This window comes from Clinocottus analis, unplaced genomic scaffold, assembly GCF_023055335.1.
Source record: "Clinocottus analis isolate CAN_PGR_092001 unplaced genomic scaffold, fCliAna1.0.p SCAF_5, whole genome shotgun sequence".
NCBI lineage: Eukaryota > Metazoa > Chordata > Actinopteri > Perciformes > Cottidae > Clinocottus > Clinocottus analis.
The window spans coordinates 322601-342600 of record NW_027176207.1 but is presented as its reverse complement, the minus strand read 5'-3'; the positions used below and the strand labels follow the sequence as shown (position 1 = coordinate 342600).

The 20000-nt window shown below is 47.0% G+C and overlaps 2 protein-coding genes across 2 annotated transcripts in view; both read right to left on the bottom strand.

Moving 5' to 3' along the window:
- Window positions 1–9236, bottom strand: part of LOC137802545 (RNA-binding protein Musashi homolog 2-like) — a 73058-nt gene extending 63822 nt beyond the window's left edge. Inside the window, exons 1-4 of the mRNA XM_068600492.1 lie at window positions 8843–9236; window positions 8469–8509; window positions 8017–8098; window positions 7383–7467 (exon numbers count right to left, since the gene is read on the bottom strand). Coding sequence (XP_068456593.1) covers window positions 7383–7467; window positions 8017–8098; window positions 8469–8509; window positions 8843–8904 — 270 coding nt within the window. The 5' untranslated portion in view covers window positions 8905–9236. The remainder of the gene's footprint in view (window positions 1–7382; window positions 7468–8016; window positions 8099–8468; window positions 8510–8842) is intronic.
- Window positions 9237–18707: 9471 nt separating this feature from the next.
- The window catches only part of LOC137802908 (oligodendrocyte-myelin glycoprotein-like), a 3498-nt gene continuing 2205 nt past the window's right edge, over window positions 18708–20000 (bottom strand). The window contains exon 2 of the mRNA XM_068601097.1: window positions 18708–20000. This exon is cut by the window's right edge and continues 812 nt beyond it. Coding sequence (XP_068457198.1) covers window positions 19486–20000 — 515 coding nt within the window. The 3' untranslated portion in view covers window positions 18708–19485.

Below are 20000 nucleotides of genomic sequence, written 5' to 3'. Positions count from 1 at the left end.
CGCTCTACGCGTGTTCACTACAGAAAATATGCAACACGAATATGATCCAGATTCAGTGGTGTTACACAAGATGTTACACTCATCCGATGCTCTGTGTACCGACAGCAGACGGATACAGCTCCAACTAATAACGCCTTCAGCCATAATTAACTGTAGAAGACAGAGCACCTGCTGAACTTAAACAAGGGCACGTCAGACTTCAGCTCGCTGATCTAACTTTACGTCCCAAAAACATTAGCCATCCACCAGAAACAGCCGTTTATCTACACTGTTCCTGCTACTGTCCTCTTGTATAGCATACACTATAGCATGCTGTCCTCTTGTATAGCATACACTATAGCATGCTGTCCTCTTGTATAGCATACACTATAGCATGCTGTCCTCTTGTATAGCATACACTATAGCATGCTGTCCTCTTGTATAGCATACACTATAGCATGCTGTCCTCTTGTATAGCATACACTATAGCATGCTGTCCTCTTGTATAGCATACACTATAGCATGCTGTCCTCTTGTATAGCATACACTATAGCATGCTGTCCTCTTGTATAGCATACACTATAGCATGCTGTCCTCTTGTATAGCATACACTATAGCATGCTGTCCTCTTGTATAGCATACACTATAGCATGCTGTCCTCTTGTATAGCATACACTATAGCATGCTGTCCTCTTGTATAGCATACACTATAGCATGCTGTCCTCTTGTATAGCATACACTATAGCATGCTGTCCTCTTGTATAGCATACACTATAGCATGCTGTCCTCTTGTATAGCATACACTATAGCATGCTGTCCTCTTGTATAGCATACACTATAGCATGCTGTCCTCTTGTATAGCATACACTATAGCATGCTGTCCTCTTGTATAGCATACACTATAGCATACTGTCCTCTTGTATAGCATACACTATAGCATACTGTCCTCTTGTATAGCATACACTATAGCATACTGTCCTCTTGTATAGCATACACTATAGCATACTGTCCTCTTCTATAGCATACACTATAGCATACTGTCCTCTTCTATAGCTTACACTATAGCATACGGTCCTCTTATATAGCATACACTATAGCATACGTTCCTCTTGTATAGCATACACTATAGCATACTGTCCTCTTGTATAGCATACACTATAGCATACTGTCCTCTTGTATAGCATACACTATAGTATACTGTCCTCTTGTATAGCATACACTATAGCATACTGTCCTCTTCTATAGCATACACTATAGCATACTGTCCTCTTGTATAGCATACACTATAGCATACGTTCCTCTTGTATAGCATACACTATAGCATACGTTACTCTTGTATAGCATACACTATAGCATACGTTCCTCTTGTATAGCATACACTATAGCATACTGTCCTCTTGTATAGCATACACTATAGCATGCTGTCCTCTTGTATAGCATAGACTATAGCATACGTTACTCTTGTATAGCATACACTATAGCATACGTTCCTCTTGTATAGCATACACTATAGCATACGTTCCTCTTGTATAGCATACACTATAGCATGCTGTCCTCTTGTATAGCATACACTATAGCATACGTTCCTCTTGTATAGCATACACTATAGCATACGTTCCTCTTGTATAGCATACACTATAGCATACGTTCCTCTTGTATAGCATACACTATAGCATGCTGTCCTCTGTATAGCACACATGATAGCATACGTTCCTCTTGTATAGCATACACTATAGCATGCTGTCCTCTGTATAGCACACATGATAGCATACGTTCCTCTTGTATAGCACACATGATAGCATCCTGTCCTCTCATATAGCATACACTATAGCATGCTGTCCTCTCGTATAGCACACATGATAGCATCCTGTCCTCTTGTATAGCATACACTATAGCATGCTGTCCTCTTGTATAGCATACACTATAGCATGCTGTCCTCTCGTATAGCACACATGATAGCATCCTGTCCTCTTGTATAGCATACACTATAGCATGCTGTCCTCTTGTATAGCATACACTATAGCATGCTGTCCTCTTGTATAGCATACACTATAGCATGCCGTCCTCTTGTATAGCATACACTATAGCATGCTGTCCTCTCGTATAGCACACATGATAGCATCCTGTCCTCTCGTATAGCACACATGATAGCATCCTGTCCTCTCGTATAGCACACATGATAGCATCCTGTCCTCTCGTATAGCACACATGATAGCATCCTGTCCTCTCGTATAGCATACACTATAGCATACGGTCCTCTTGTATAGCATTAGGGCTGCAACTAACGATTATTTTAATAATTGATTAATTGGTCGATTATTTTTTCAATTAATCGGATAAAAAATAAATAATTTTAAAGCATTAATTTGCAACCTTTTATTACAAAAACTGAACTGACCGTGCAAATTCACAGTGCAACAAATCTTAACAATAAATAATTTATAAAAAATAGAGAAATAAAAATCAGAAAACTTAACAGAATTTGTCAGAACTTGTTCTCTACACTCACAGACATGCAGACTCACACACACGCACAGAAACACACTCACAGACATGCACACTCACTAACACACACACACTCAGAACTTATAGAACTAGAGATGATATTCCAGAAGTAACACTCAATGTACCAACGGATAACTTACAGACTGCACTTTACCTAAACAAAGGTTGTTCATTAGATATTGAACTACAAATCCCAGCAGCACTTCCTCTGCATGAAGCCTCATTATATCAGACTGTTGAAGGTCTGTGTTCTGCTCCTCAGAGGAGATGTTTACGCGTTGCTTCTCTTGAAGCCTCCACGGTATTTTAAAACAAAGACGTTATCTAACCCAACAGCTCAAACACGGGGAATGAAGGACTAGCTAGCGAGCTAACGACAACGGTTAGCCGAGCTGTTAAGTTATTGTACACGCAACGCGACTATGCAGTGACATACGAGAAGGTACATGGCTGCAGAAGCTCCTGGACCTTCAGTCTGCTGCGCTCCTCTCAACTGTTGTTTTGTTCAATACTCAAACATCTCCGCGACTTATTGAGCGGCGTAATAATCGCACGACACAACGAATCGACAATGAAATTCGTTGCCAACTTTTTTGATAATCGATTTTATCGATTCGTTGTTGCAGCCCTGTATAGCATACGGTCCTCTTGTATAGCATACACTATAGCATGCGCTCCTCTTGTATAGCATGCGCTCCTCTTGTATAGCATACGCTCCTCTTGTATAGCATACGCTCCTCTTGTATAGCATACGCTCCTCTTGTATAGCATACGCTCCTCTTGTATAGCATACGCTCCTCTTGTATAGCATACGCTCCTCTTGTATAGCATACGCTCCTCTTGTATAGCATACGCTCCTCTTGTATAGCATACGCTCCTCTTGTATAGCATAATAGCACACGGTCCTCTAGCAGACACTAACTGGATAGTAAAGGCAGTGACTATATTACAACATTCATGTTTGAGGGTTTCACAGTGAGCAGTGAGTGAGATCACAGCCATGATGAAGTCACATAAACTAAACATGACCCTTAACAGGTCATTATCAATTTTATTTTTCCACATATTCCCTTCACATTAAGAGCCGACTATGCATCAATCTGCTGCGTCGTTGAGCTCTCTAACACAAAGTCCTGTTCTAGGTGATCTGCTCTTGTTCAAACGACCGGCCTCAAAACATCTTCAGGAACAGATGCTGCGAGTTACATATTTCTGAACTGAACAAAAAGCATCATGAAAAATGGTAAATATGTTCTGAATCACCAGCATGTGTGTTTTGAAGCCCCAGGCTGCGCTTCCCATATGTCTCATTCACATTCATCCTCGTCTGGTGTTTTCATAACCGGACAAAAGCCTGAGCGCACGCTCGGGGAAAAAAAGAAATATGAAAACACTAATAAAGAATAAGAGGAAGGCTCTGACTGTGTGCATGTAGTCTCACATCCTGGCATGTTTGTGGAGTCTGCGTTGGTTCTATAGTTCTACTTTCTGTCTCACCCGCGGGGGAAAGGAAGTTCTATACTGTACCTCTTTGTGAGATGTCAATGTAATCAAATGCCTCTCTTGTAGTTGCTTCTTTTGGGGGTTTTCTACTATTCCTTCATAATGACGAGTGCTCCATGTGTGCGTTTATCAGGAAGCACGCTAGCTCAACCTCCGGCATCCGACGAGATAGGAAATAAATTAATAAATGAGAAACAAACGAGGAAACTAAAATGTAAATTAGGTATGATTTCTCCTCTCCCTGTGTGAATAATGTGACTCAACTTGTTCAGGCAGCACCTCCAGCCACTCGCCCGTCAAGGTTACCGAGGACAGCAACAACTAAACGCTGCTGCGGCTGCACGCGGGAGGTCTGGTATCGAACGCACATCTGCAAGCTTTTCATTCGCAGAGCAACTTTGCAAAGAGATATGACGGACCCTAATGCAACGGCATCTTGATAGCGCGTGTTAAGATATATACGGCGGCAGATACGGCCCGATGACTAATAGTGAGGAGAACAACACAGACAGCTGCCTCAGGTCTGTAATCTTCTGTTGCGCCCGACAGATAAACAACAGCACATTAGCAGCAAGGAAATATCAATTTCTGCATATATTTGAGTCAGGATCTTTGATATTTCAATTAGACTGTCAAACACTCATCCGATTATAAAAATGTCACGCAAACAAAACAGAAACCTGCAAAGCTTCACTTGTTTATTCTGACGAAGCCGGTGGTTATTATTACAGGACTGTATATTTCAGAGGGGGGTGTGGAGACAACAAATGGCCACGGCAACAGAGAAAACAAATCATACACAAAAACTATTTCTTTCATTACCATCAGACCGGACAACTGTTTGCAAACAGACGGTCCCAAGTCAACGTCTAAAATGTTACGAGTCAATAAAATGGATGTTTTGGGGCGTCCTTTGACCCTGATGGAGTCTGGCCCTTCATTCCCTGTCGGCTCTGCAACGTACGCCATCGAATACAAAAACAAAGCACAAAAAATAAAGAAGCCCACAAAAAATATACCTCAACTCCTCTGGACTGAGAATCCGCTTTCACAACATGCAGGTTATTTTTCATAAAGATGCTACCCGACAGGGGGAAAGATAAATATTAAGAAAAAGAAACGGTTTGGCAGAAAGCCTCGAGTGACTTGCCAATTACATGAGGACCGATGTGCAACAAGTGGAGAGAACTTTGCCGTCTCCTGTGCACTAAGGCCACAATTCGGCGAAAAATGATGATTAGATGTCAGACTTTAAAATGTCACCGCTCACTTCTCAGGGTGAAGCACTGTCAGAAGTGAAGAGGGTGACATAAGTCTGCCAAATATGACCTACAGCCTTCGATACGATTGTCTGGGTATGTTTCTGGAGCTGCAAAACGTTCTGGATCTTTCTGTGGACGTCTCAAAATGCTCACTTTACATTTCAAAAGTTGCACTGCGATCAATATGATTCAGAGCAGCGAGGAAGAACCCGTGTTTTAACTACGGCATAAATACATATTATAGACTATTCTACATGTAGATAATACCTAGAAGCTGCTGGCCAAAGTTCCCTAACTTGAATAAGAGAACGTCCTCTATCTCATGGGTGGAAAACAACTATTTTGCAATCAATAAGTCAGTTGCAACCGAGAAGAAGCAGAGGATGGAGACGGCGCTATGAGGTCATCAAGTTGAGTCCAGAGAGATCTTAATCGAATCGTTTTAAATGCTGGAGGAATTTAACCGTTTCCTGCTGCGCGGCTCTCCTTCGGCTGAGGCCGAGCGGGACGACTCCCAGGTGCACGGACATTTTTGTGAGCGACACATTTCCCTAAATTCAAGTTCATTTAAAACGTCAACCTTGAAGGAAACAAACTGCTTCTACGGTCCGACGTGCTGGTCCTCTCGCCACCGAGCTTCTCTATTCACACATTTCACAACAGTCCTCGTCGCCCTTATTGTCGCCCTTATTGTCGCCCTTATTGTCGCCCTTATTGTCGCCCTTATTGTCGCCCTTACAGCCGTGACAAACACAAAAGACTAACGCACAAAAAGAAGTCTGAGTGAGACACTGAACCCCCCGAGACGTAAACTAGCACAGCGGGAAGGATCTGATGGGAAGAGGACACTAACTCTCCCCTGCACGCCCCTAATGTATTTTGACATGTGTGTTTTTTCTAATAGTAAATAACCAAAACACACGAGTCCATTTGGTTAAGTAGAGCCACCATCACGGAGCTGTTGTGAAAGCCGGCCCAAAAGCTCCATAATAATGTTCTTTAAAACAGGAGAGCAGCCCCATCAGCGGGAGAATGAAAGAGGATGCACTGTCCGGACTAAAAGCCTTGTTAGCTCTCCAACAACCTCACTTCAGCACCAACATGTGATTAAAACGGACAAGTCTTTAAATGACTTTTATCTTACACACATTTCAAAGCGCCCTGAAGTACAACCCCTTTGTCTTTTTAAATCATGAAAAAAACAACAAAAAAAGATTTCCTCCGTGGCGCCTTCAGCCGAGGTAACACACATCCATTTCCAAAAAACTATGCTGCCATCTCTGGATATTAGCATCACACTGAGCAGAAAGCCCTGACAAATACAATCTCAGCTGAACCCTGTCTAATCCATCACTACAGACATCTAAAAAAATGCCATCTTTAATTATGCATCTACTGACAAATTTCAAAAGGGCAAGTAGTTCAGAGTTCTTCATGGTGAGTGTCCGCGGATCAATTGGCTTATCTATGCAAATTAATATAGACAAGTCTTTATTTATATTTATATATAGATATAGATATATAGATATATAGATATAGATATAGATAGATAGATTAGTTTGAATCAAACCTTATTGTCAGGCATGTTTGTTGCTGACTAGGTTGTTTGGCTCTGCTTTAGTTTGACTTTCGGTCTTAAACAGGTTTCTTTTCACTCCTCCAGTATCAGTGCATCAGATGCGATGCGACGCCGTCAGACGGCCCAACAGGAGCGGGGCAGCAGCTGCAGGCAGCGGCTGCAGGCAGCGGCTGCAGGCAGCGGCTGCAGGCAGCGGCTGCAGGCAGCGGCTGCAGGCAGCGGCTGCAGGCAGCGCGCCCTTCAGTGGGACATGAGAGGTGCTGCACATGCGTCTGTGGCTAACAGGAAGAGGGGGAAGTGAAAGTGAACACACACTATTCACCCCTGGAGTTGTGTTTTTATTGCTAAGCTCCGCGTTGAAGGGCCGTCATGCGTTGAGCCCGTATGCGTGACCTTGATCCACACGGCCCGTTAACTCGAGAGGTTCAACCAACGGGACCTTGCAGGCGGCGGGAAGTCATAGTTATGACAGTGTGTGTGTGTGTGTGTGTGTGGGGAAGAGGTGGGGGGGGCAACAAACACTTGCATTAAACATGTAGAGAAAAGGAACTCACCGTCTTTGAGTCTAATTCGTGGTGTTGTTGAGCTAAGACTTTATCTACACTGGCAGCATCTGTAAACGTAACAAACCCAAATCCTCTGCAAAACAAAAAGACAGAACAACAATGTTAGAAATGCATGCAGCGCAATAATTACAATGTCCCACCTTGTCTCATGCAAATACTAAAATATATTGCCGCTCGGCATAAATACAACGGCACACTATTCCTGTGACCTTATTATTCTCACAATATTTCTGTGCAAATGTCTGGTAAAAAGATGACAATTAAAAGAGCTAAATGATGGACGTCCTGTGGCAGGTTAGCAGCAGCAGCGGATCATTACGGTGACAATGGAGACGACACACAGCAACACTGCTGCAGTCACAAAGTCAATGTCAAATTGCATTCGGCTGCAGCTTTACAGCAGTGAGCATTTAAGCTTATCTGGCTCGCTGTGAAACCACACGCAGGCGCGCGCACACAGGGGACACACGCGAGCACTGTGCGCGCTCGCGCGCGGACACAGAAAACACACACACACACACACACACACACACACAGGATTAAATACGAAACACGGACAAAAAGTGAGCGATACCGTCACATGCACGGGAGAGGGGAAAAGTAGGAGAAGCCCGGTGTTTACCTTGAGCGCTTCGTCGTGGGGTCTCGCATCACCATACATTCTCTTATTTCTCCGAATTTACTAAAATAGTCTCTAAGGCTGTCTGTGAACAGAAGAAACAGAACAAATATGTCGGGTCATTGGACAGGAACACACGGGCATGCTGCTGTCACTGCATTCTCAACACCAAGGAAGAAGGCAACCACCCCGCGATGCGCATAGGGGTCGAATAGAGGACTTCACATGGACGGAGATCAAACACAACACCGCGCGCACACACACGGAGATCCCGTACAGTGCCGCTGCTGCTCGGTGCACATTCGCACATACACCGCCAGCAGCCACGCAACGAGCACTCGGTCACAGCGACAACACACACACACACACACACACACACACAAACGCGCGCGCACACACACACAAACAACAAGAAAATACTGGACACGGTGTAAAAGAGAATAACAGTCTCTCACCTGGTGAGGTTTGCCAGCTGAGGCCACCGATAAACATTTTACTGAAAGGGGAAAACACAACAGAAGTGAGTCCAGATGTCAGTTCGGCCATTTTGACGACTAACTACTTCTAAAAGCGACCTTAAAGGATAAAAGCAAGACTGTGGAGACACATTCGCGCTCAGTATTTATAGTCTATCTACATAAAAGGGGGAGGCCACTCTCGCTACGAAGCGAGAGGCTTTCCGCTGAACGTGGACACGGACCCGCGGCGAAGTGCGCACTGTGGGGACGATCCAGCTCCGCCAAGTCCTCTCGAAGATGTTGGAACATGAAAGAAGGGAAAGCGGAAAGAAAAAGCCGAACCGTGGCGCTACGTTCAGAAAGATTCTTACCCCGGGTCATGTTGTGAATCGTTTAGGCTTCCGGATGTGGCTTGACTCCCGTCTCCTTCCATATCTATTCAAACTCTAGGCTGGACTACAGTCACAGTGACAGACACACACAGATACGGCAGGAGATATGCAAAGCCCCGCTATGAGAATATTACTGAGCCGGGAATGAAAGCGTCACACGTGGGATCAGCTCAGCCCCCTGCTCCCTCCTCCTCTCCTCGGCACGCGCTACCTTGGCCCACAGGGGGCGGAGCCTGCGCTGTCACCTAACCAATCCAATTGACGTCAATTCAGGCAATCTGCAAAGCAATCCTCCGATTTGTCATTTAATTAAGCACTAAGCCACTCGAGGTGAAAGTGGCTTATTGCTCTTCTAAATCAGTGGACACATAGCATTAAATAAAAAACAAACAAGTCTTTGTCCAAGAAATGGTCTCTTAATTAGCAATGTGCACTTATTGTTACCCAGTCGACAGGTGAACCTTCGCAGAGCAGCGGCGGGATTACTTTTTACGAACGACAATAACGTGTTATCCCTCCGCCGTACATTATAGTCCCTCAGCGAGAATAAAACAATGGGGTAATTTCTCCTGCGTGTTAAAATGGACATTATGCTGATTGTCGTGGCTCACACCGGTTTTGCAATTATTGAATGTTTGAAATGCAATAATGTACTTTATATACGATTTTATTTATGTTTTTTTTTTATTTCGTTTTGAATGTGACATTTAATGTGACATTTTGTTCAGTAGGTGATGTCTAGTAAATGCATTTAAGTTCGTGCTACTCTTGGTGATCAATACCTTAATGATAACACAATGTTATGGTGTAAATATTAAATAACAACATGTCCGTAGAAATCTTTTTACTGCTCAGATTATGCAAAGTATTAGATTCTGAAGTGAATAAAAAAGGAAAGCCAACAAAGAATACCCAACAGGGATCAATACAGGTGCAAACATGCAGAGGAGTGATTATGAATGTTTTCATATAGATGACCTGTAATGAGCTGCAGGGAGGGGGGGGGGGGGGCTCATGACCCCGAAGAAGAAGATGATGAAGACGAAGAAATTAATGTATTAGAGATAAAAGAGCGTGCACAGCGTTTGCGGTGGAGGGAAAGATACGTTAAACACAAGTTTCCAGCACGGTGCAGTATCAGTAGAACACAAAGGAAAGCTCGTGTAGAAATTACGCCTTAATGCTGTTTTATACATTTGTTTGCATCTGTCCCACATCGCTGCTCAGACCCAACAGACAATAAGACAATACATCCTCTACCATGCAGTTCTCATTCATCGCAGCGCCAGAATAATTACAACAAAACATCCCGAGCTCGGCATGAAACGTGACGCGTGATCCTATTTCATTATTCACATTCAATGAAGTTTTTATGTTTTGAATAGGCCCGTCTGTGTGCTGTTCAGGGCACCACCAGAGGGAACGTCTTATCTCGCCAGGCAGCATGTTTTAGAAACAATGACTGAGATAAAACCCAAATAACAAGACTTTTGACAGTTTAACAGCTAAAGCTCTGTCATTAGTGGGGGACACTGCAGCTGTCTGTAGCTCACAAACTAAAACCGAGGAGGCGACTCCTCGTAGTGTCAAGGAAAATATGACACCTCTCTTCCCTTCTAACGCAGTCTTTCTGTCCCGTGCCATTTGACGATACGTTCAAGATTATATTACTGTTGCATGTTCTATAAGTTGTCAAATGTGTGACAGTACCCTACAGCATCTGCCTGAAATGAGACCGTGGAAGAAAAATAAAGAAAATGCATCCACTCATGCAGCTGCAGAGAGACAGAGGGAGAGAGAGGGAGGTTATGAATTGATGCGGAATATGAGCTCTGAGGAACAACATGCTTTAAAGCGATCACAAGGTGTGCACAAATCACAGTGGATTTAACACATGAAGAGCGACTTGTTTTGTGCTCAAATAAAAACACTGGGGTCTCCGGCTTCACACTGCGCTTGTGAATCATTCTGCTGTTTGAACCTTGTTATCGGCCTTTCTGCTCGCTGTGGCTACGAGCAGCAAAGAGTCAGACGTGACGGAAAAGTCACATCAGGTGTGACGTTTTCATAACATTTCAGCGTTTCAGCGTTTGAGTGTTTGAGTGTTTGAGCGTTTCAGCGTTTCAGCGTTTCAGCGTTTGAGCGTGCCTTGTGAAGCCGAGCAGCAGGAGGCCAAAGCAGGCGCCCGACTCTCGTTCAAATCCATCATCGTTCATCAGAAACCTGGCTCAGCTCGTGGATATCGACATAGTTCAACGTTAGGGCCGGCAGATCTTTCTTCTGTTCCACTGATTGAAGGAGAGAAATGTATAGACGTCTAAATACAGCGGTGTTCTCCTTTAGTCGGAGCAGCACCGCCTGATGAAAGTGCCTCAAATGTTTTCCTTCTTTAAGGGCGCATCGGCGCTCCGACGGCTCTGCTTTCAGAGCAGCTGAGCGTTTAGTATCGAGTGAGGAGGAAAGAGAAGGAGCGTCTTTTTCTACAAAGTATGAACAAACAGATTTGCCCGAAACCGAACGTCACCGCGGCTTGGAAGCTTCTGTAAAGGTGGCAGCTGTTGAAGACGTTCTGATTAAGAAGGGCTGGAAGAATCAGAAGAAATAGACACCTTTTCCTCTCTTTTTATTTCCCGCATGCTTTGAACTCATCTGTGTGTTGAATCATAATTCACGCTTCGCGTTCGAATCAAGGACAATGCAACGCTTTCTGGAATCACACAGTTGCATCAGTGCAATTGTGGCTCGCATTCAGCGCTGGAAGATGAACCCACTTCTCAAAAGAGAGGAAACTCAGCATGAAAAAATAGAAAAGAAAAGAAGGAAAAGCTCGTAACTAACCCAGCTCTGGCATGAAGACTGCAGGATTTGGGGATAGAGAAAGAAGTCAAATTGATAGTGTGGAAGCGCTGTGGGGAGAACGTGAGCGCAGCAACAGACTCGCTGACGGTGCCATGAGACGCCGGTTTGAGAAGAGGCGTCCTGCTTCCTCTTCATCATTTCACACCCTCAGAATCCTCACTTGACCTTGGAGAAATTGCTCCCGGATCATGTTTAACCCTTTGCTCCGCACGGATTCCTACATGTAATCTGTTCCTGAATCACTGAAATATATTAACCTGCGACTGCCTGGAGGCATGCAGACGGCGGTCGGAGTGGAACGTGAAGTGTTCTGGGGATTTCTGCCTTTTTTATACACAGTTTGCGTGACTCTCTCCGAGGCCGTGTGCTGTGAGCGCGCTGGCCGGCAGAGCGATCCAATAAGCATTAATCCAACACTAAAGACTAAATAACTTCCATCGCTTCTGTGAATTTGTTGTGGATATAATTCAAACGCTCTTGAGACGTTGTTGATTTGATCCTTTGGATTTTGTGAATGATTTGTTATTGATCTCTGTGGACGTCTGGATTACAGTGGAATCCTCCATCCAGAGGAGATGTGAACTCACTGTCTCCCTCTAGTGTCCTCTGCTGCTCATGCGGCTGCAGGCAGGGAGCCACAGACAGACATGCATAATTGACAGTCCTATTTCAGGAATTAGCCACCCACCAAACTGCAGCCGACCTGCTCTGTCAGCTGGCCCAGGATAGCGTTGCATCTTGTGAGAGTACATTTCGGCCACATGTGATAACAAACGGATGACTTTAATGAATTAGTACGTCAGTGCGAGCGTGGCGGACCGACTGTTACCGCGTCTGAAGTCAGATCAGTGGAGATGTTCTGGAGATGAGTGATTTCTGCCCCATCGTGCCCTCTGTAACCAAGCAGATGAGTTAATTAAGCTCTGCCAGAGGCGACGCACTCATATTCCAGGTAGACGGGCCACGTCATATTCAGACGTCCACATTATTAAAAGAATGAACCGTCACATGAAAGCCTGCTACGACCGTGAGCTTTGAGAAACGCTGTCCTCCCTTGAAGCAGGAGCCCAGAAGCAGCTTCATGGTGCAGCATCACTGCAGCCACACACACACACACGCACGGAAACACAACGAAGGCCGAGCGAGTCTCCTTTCTTTTGACCGAGTATTAAAACCCATTTGCGTGTGGAGCTCTTCAGACCAATCGGTGGGCGATGACGACATCGTTTACCTGCTCCAGTGGGCTGCGAGATGAGCTGCTGCCCCTGCTGCTCGTTCTGCTGCCGCTTTGAACGACTCCGCAGAGCCGTGTGCTCAGGTGATGACGGCTGCCATCAAAGCAGGAAGACGAGCTCTCACCTGTACAGGAGCAGAGCGAGGAAGACGAGCTCTCACCTGTACAGGAGCAGAGCGAGGAAGACGAGCTCTCACCTGTACAGGAGCAGAGCGAGGAAGACGAGCTCTCACCTGTACAGGAGCAGAGCCAGGAAGACGAGCTCTCACCTGTACAGGAGCAGAGCGAGGAAGACGAGCTCTCACCTGTACAGGAGCAGAGCGAGGAAGAAGAGCTCTCACCTGTACAGGAGCAGAGCGAGGAAGACGAGCTCTCACCTGTACAGGAGCAGAGCGAGGAAGACGAGCTCTCACCTGTACAGGAGCAGAGCGAGGAAGACGCATGTCGGCCTTTCAGAGAGCTCCGTCCAGACAGAGCGAGTGGCACGACCCTCACGTGACGTCATGTAAGCTACATCTACCTTTATGAGGGTTTGAATTGAGCTCGAGGCTGAGGCTCAGTAAGCAGGCTGAGGCACAGTAAGCAGGCTGAGGCACAGTAAGCAGGCTGAGGCACAGTAAACAGGCTGAGGCACAGTAAGCAGGCTGAGGCACAGTAAGCAGGCTGAGGCACAGTAAACAGGCTGAGGCACAGTAAGCAGGCTGAGGCACAGTAAGCAGGCTGAGGCTCAGTAAACAGGCTGAGGCACAGTAAGCAGGCTGAGGCACAGTAAGCAGGCTGAGGCACAGTAAGCAGGCTGAGGCTCAGTAAGCAGGCTGAGGCACAGTAAGCAGGCTGAGGCACAGTAAGCAGGCTGAGGCACAGTAAACAGGCTGAGGCACAGTAAACAGGCTGAGGCACAGTAAGCAGGCTGAGGCACAGTAAGCAGGCTGAGGCACAGTAAGCAGGCTGAGGCTCAGTAAGCAGGCTGAGGCACAGTAAGCAGGCTGAGGCACAGTAAACAGGCTGAGGCACAGTAAGCAGGCTGAGGCTCAGTAAGCAGGCTGAGGCACAGTAAGCAGGCTGAGGCACAGTAAACAGGCTGAGGCACAGTAAACAGGCTGAGGCACAGTAAGCAGGCTGAGGCACAGTAAACAGGCTGAGGCACAGAAAGCAGGCTGAGCCGGACTCACCGGCTCAGCCTGCTTTCTGTCCTGCGGCTCATTCTATCTTTTTATTTGTTTCTACGAGCCTTTTCTCTCTCCTTTCTTTTTTACCTTATTTACTTTCCCCTAACTGGCTGCCACCATTTATTCTCCCAGTTGCCAACCACTTCCTGTCCTGCTCCCACCGACCTTAGCACCGACCTTGTCTGTGCCAGAGATACCAGCCCCCCTCGGCCCCGCTCCGCTGCAGGGTTTGATATTTTTGCCTGTCTCATCAGTCCTCCGGCTGCAGGAGGACGCCTTGTTATTTCTTCCAGATTCCTCCTCGTTCTCCTTTCAGCCGATCGGTGGCCAGACTGGAAACATGGCTCTTGGCTCAGAGAGCCGGCGAGCCTCGGCATATGGACCCGAGCCGTCGATACAGATTAGGTTTATCGGATGAACTTTATCTGCGACATCTGAGCGTCCTGTGGTCGGGGTACCGGCCTATTTCTGGTGCACAATTGATATTGTGACGCAGGCTGGAAGGAGGTGGAGATTGGCAGCCGTTGTTTGAGGCACACGCAGGCTGCAGTGGCCTTGCAGGGCGTGTCGTCGCGTCTGCATGCCGGCTGCGGTCGCATTTGAATAAAAATCTAAACCCTTGTTGCATGTTTGTTGGTCTGTTTTGTTGGTTTGTTGGCAGAGCAGAAAAGCCCTCTTTGTGTGCATCACAAACAGATTATTATACTTCTTTATAACGTCCTTGAGAAGAGTCTTTATCAGGGAAAGTTGCGTCCTGGAGGGAAACACAGTCGCTCCAGGAATTATTTATCTCCAGCTCTCGTTTCGGGATAAACATTCATTTCTGTCCCGTCACCACAAGAGGGCACCGAGAGCTCATGTAGTCAGAGGAGCTGATGTCATTACTGTGTGTGTGTGTGTGTGTGTGTGTGTGTGTGTGTGTGTGTGTGTGTGTGTGTGTGTGTGTGTGTGTGTGTGTGTGTGTGTGTGTGTGTGTGTGTGTTTCTGCACAGTGTCAGAAAGAAAAGGTTCAATTCCAAACTCAAACAGCTTGTTCATGAGCAGCTCTGTAAAGCGCTGCAGCATCACAAGAAAAGAGACTTTTTCAGCAAAGCGGACACAAAGACGGATGAAACAAACAAAAGAAACTCCTGTTGCTCACGTCTAGAGACTGTAATACTCTGTAATATAGAGTACATAAACATTCATATAGAGTCTATATGTTCTACTGTCCGTCTGAACACTGCAGTCCGTATCAAGCTGACGGGACCGAAATGTACGAGAACACAAGAGGGCAGTCGGGTTGCCGGGTAGAAAGAAACACACTGAGGGGAGACTCACTGAGAGGGAAGAGAAAGAAAGAAGCTCTCTCTCAACAAGCCGGGAGGAGGGAGGAAGAGGAGAGGCAGGAGGGAGGAAGAGGAGAGGCAGGAGGGAGGAAGAGGAGAGGAAGGACGGAGGAAGAGGAGAGGCAGGAGGGAGGAAGAGGAGAGGCAGGAGGGAGGAAGAGGAGAGGAAGGAGGGAGGAAGAGGGAGGCAGGAGGGAGGAAGAGGAGAGGCAGGAGGGAGGAAGAGGAGAGGCAGGAGGGAGGAAGAGGAGAGGAAGGAGGGAGGAAGAGGGGAGGCAGGAGGGAGGAAGAGGAGAGGCAGGAGGGAGGAAGAGGAGAGGAAGGAGGGAGGAAGAGGGAGGCAGGAGGGAGGAAGAGGAGAGGCAGGAGGGATGAAGGAAGAGGGGAGGAAGGAGGGAGGAAGAGGAGAGGCAGGAGGGAGGAAGAGGAGAGGAAGGAGGGAGGAAGAGGGGAGGCAGGAGGGAGGAAGAGGAGAGGCAGGAGGGAGGAAGAGGAGAGGAAGGAGGGAGGAAGAGGGAGGCAGGAGGGAGGAAGAGGAGAGGCAGGAGGGAGGAAGAGGAGAGGCAGGAGGGAGGAAGAGGAGAGGCAGGAGGGAGGAAGAGGAGAGGCAGGAGGGAGGAAGAGGAGAGGAAGGAGGGAGGAAGAGGAGAGGAAGGAGGGAGGAAGAGGGGAGGCAGGAGGGAGGAAGAGGAGAGGCAGGAGGGAGGAAGAGGAGAGGAAGGAGGGAGGAAGAGGAGAGGCAGGAGGGAGGAAGAGGAGAGGAAGGAGGGAGGAAGAGGGGAGGCAGGAGGGAGGAAGAGGAGAGGCAGGAGGGAGGAAGAGGAGAGGAAGGAGGGAGGAAGAGGGAGGCAGGAGGGAGGAAGAGGAGAGGCAGGAGGGAGGAAGAGGAGAGGCAGGAGGGAGGAAGAGGAGAGGCAGGAGGGAGGAAGAGGAGAGGAAGGAGGGAGGAAGAGGGGAGGCAGGAGGGAGGAAGAGGAGAGGCAGGAGGGAGGAAGAGGAGAGGAAGGAGGGAGGAAGAGGGAGGCAGGAGGGAGGAAGAGGAGAGGCAGGAGGGAGGAAGAGGAGAGGCAGGAGGGAGGAAGAGGAGAGGCAGGAGGGAGGAAGAGGAGAGGCAGGAGGGAGGAAGAGGGGAGGAAGGAGGGAGGAAGAGGAGAGGCAGGAGGGAGGAAGAGGAGAGGCAGGAGGGAGGAAGAGGGGAGGAAGGAGGGAGGAAGAGGGGAGGAAGGAGGGAGGAAGAGGGGAGGAAGGAATGAGGAAGAGGAGAGGAAGGAGGGAGGAAGAGGGGAGGAAGGAGGGAGGAAGAGGAGAGGAAGGAGGGAGGAAGAGGAGAGGAAGGAGGGAGGAAGAGGAGAGGAAGGAGGGAGGAAGAGGGGAGGCATGGCAGCAGGAAGTGACGCTCGCCTCTCCACCCTGTCAGGTATTAGGAGCAGCCAGAAGAGGAATCTGACATTACTCGTGTTGTCGACTGAGGAGATAATTGGCGAGCAGCTCGCTGCAGCACCTTGAAGAGATGTTTGAAGGTTCTGCTGCTAAAGTTAAGAAACATTTGATGTTGTGATTACAGAAGCAGGAACGCTGCAATCTCAGTCCAGCGGCTTTGTCTTTCCACATGAACCGGGCCTGCAGAGGGAACGTCTGTTTGATAGCATTATAGTACATATCATATATTAATATAATACCGGGCTGATCAGCTCCAGAAGATGAACATGTATTAAGGTAAGAAGGTGAGCCTCGAGGGAGAAGTTTAGCTTTGTTTGAGCCTTGACTTATAAATACTCAAGCAGCAGTTCCTCTCTGCTGCGGCTTCTGTGTGTCGCCTAGAAATAAATACACACAATTTATTCAGCAGGTGTTTGAGTTTTCAGAAGAAGGTGCAGATAAAATGATGAGTGGTTTCAGTTCAGCTGACCTCAGCGTGTTTACTCAGAAAGCTTCAACATGATGTCACCGTGTCCAGTTTTCTGGTTTTCAGTCAGAAAGAAGGGAAATAATGATCATTTAACATTTTCCCGTGGCAACGTGCTGTAGATGTTATGAAGCTCCATGAAGCAGGCCGATCTTTCAGAGGGATTGCCCAACGACACACAGATAAGAGTGTTTGTTCAGCTCGGCCTATCAGCAAGAGCCTTTGTACTGAGTGAACCTTCCCTCAATAAATGCACCAAAACAAATCTATTCAAATGTGGACCAGTCAGCGTTTCATCTACTTTACAGCATCGAACCACTCCAGGTGAGGCTGGACACCTGTCCAGGTCCCATTGGAGACGTTCAATACTGCAGAGAAAGAAAAAATAGATAGATGGATATAGATGGACCATCAGTTTGTCCTATACGACCATCAGTTTGTCCTGATAGACCATCAGTTTATCCCATAAAACCATCAGTTTGTCCTATAAAACCATCAGTTTGTCCTATAAAACCATCAGTTTGTCCTATAAAACCATCAGTTTATCCCATAAAACCATCAGTTTGTCCTATAAAACCATCAGTTTGTCCTATAAAACCATCAATTTGTGCCATAAAACCATAAGTTTGTTCTATAAAACCATCAGTTTATCCTATAAAACCATCGGTTTGTCCTATAAAACCATCGGTTTGTCCTATAAAACCATCAGTTTGTCCTATAAAACCATCAGTTTGTCCTAAAAACCATCAGTTTGTCCTATAAAACCATCAGTTTATCCTATAAAACCATCGGTTTATCCCATAAAACCATCAGTTTGTCCTATAAAACCATCAGTTTGTCCTATAAAACCATCAATTTGTGCCATAAAACCATAAGTTTGTTCTATAAAACCATCAGTTTATCCTATAAAACCATCGGTTTGTCCTATAAAACCATCGGTTTGTCCTATAAAACCATCAGTTTGTCCTATAAAACCATCAGTTTGTCCTAAAAACCATCAGTTTGTCCTATAAAACCATCAGTTTATCCTATAAAACCATCGGTTTGTCCTATAAAACCATCGGTTTGTCCTATAAAACCATCAGTTTGTCCTATAAAACCATCAGTTTGTCCTAAAAACCATCAGTTTGTCCTATAAAACCATCAGTTTATCCTATAAAACCATCGGTTTGTCCTATAAAACCATCGGTTTGTCCTATAAAACCATCAGTTTGTCCTATACGACCATCAGGGGAAACATCCTGAAATAAAAAACATGTCCTGCAGGTCGGCGTGAAGAAAGAGAACATAAAACAATTCAAACATGTTCAAAAGACAGCAGATGTCTCCTCAGTTTTATTGAAAGAAACCAGTCGGTGGAAGTGTTTTGCATTGTATTCTGTGTTTAATGCTCTGCAGCAATAGCGCAGCGTAGCTTAGCATTCCTGGAGCGTTCAGTCACCATGCAGATCATTTTCATGAGCGTCACTGAATCATGAAGGACACTTAAGTTTAAGATGCGATGGAAACGGCGATACTGGGCTGTCAGAGTCAGAGACGGCGATGCAACATGGCCGCCTGTGCGTCTGCACCAGCTCCGGTCGGGCCGCGATGCTCGAGCAGCTTCTGACATGCAGCTGAGCCCAGAAGAGACGCCTCACTGATGAGGTCACAGGACGCAAGTGAGCAGGCGTCAAGGACATCTCCTGGCAGAAGACTCTAAATAAGTCCATTTCTTGAGAGCAATAAATACAAAAAATAAAAAGATATGACCAGAATGTGACTGAAGCAACAGCCAAACGCAGCCAATAGAAAAAAGGGGAACATAGAAGACATTTGTTAGTTCATACTGTGCACTGGGCTGGCATTACATGAGCAGGAGACACTCAGTGACATGAGACTGGTACCTGGATGGATAGCGCCATCATGTGCTTAGCTGATGCATTACACTGCTTTTCTTTTCATTGGACTGGAGGCTTGTAAAAGGTGCTACTAGAAAAGAGACTTCATTGTTGTTGCTTTTCAGGCCCATTATTATAAAAGTAGTGAGAAGAGATGGTTGAGTGTGTATTTTAAATCTTGTGCTTGTAGAGTGGGGATCATACGGACATGAAGGGACGAGCAGCAGGCTTGAGCCGTATTGTCTTTCAGAGGACTCGCTGCAGAGCGACGGACAGAAGCCACAGGCCGTGGAGGAAGGAGCGCGAGCAGCGGCCGCCATTGTTGATGCTGCTGGGAACGGACTGGTTCTTCCTCCTCACGCTCCTGGTGCGAAGCGTGGTGGTCTTCCTCGTCTGGATGGAGGGGCGCTCCGTGGTAAAGAACTGGTCTGCGTCCAGCGTCACGTCCGGCCCGACGGGCGTTTCAGCGGCAGGAGAAGAGGACGCGGCGCTGGCGTGCGCCGAGTCAGCAGAATCGGTGTGGCGCACGTGGTCTGCAGCAGCGGAGCGCGGGCTCGGATCCAGCCGGGGGCTTCTGGGTCGCGGGGCGGCGGTGCCGATGGTCGAGGCCTCTTCGGGGGGGTGCGGGGTGCTCTGAGGGCCAGAAGCAGACGAGTGCCACCAGCCGGTGACGCTGGCCTCGGGGCGCATGGAGCTCAGGTCCTGGGCGCTCACTGCCAGGGGGGGCGGGTTGTAGGAGGCAAAGTGCCACCCTCCATTCC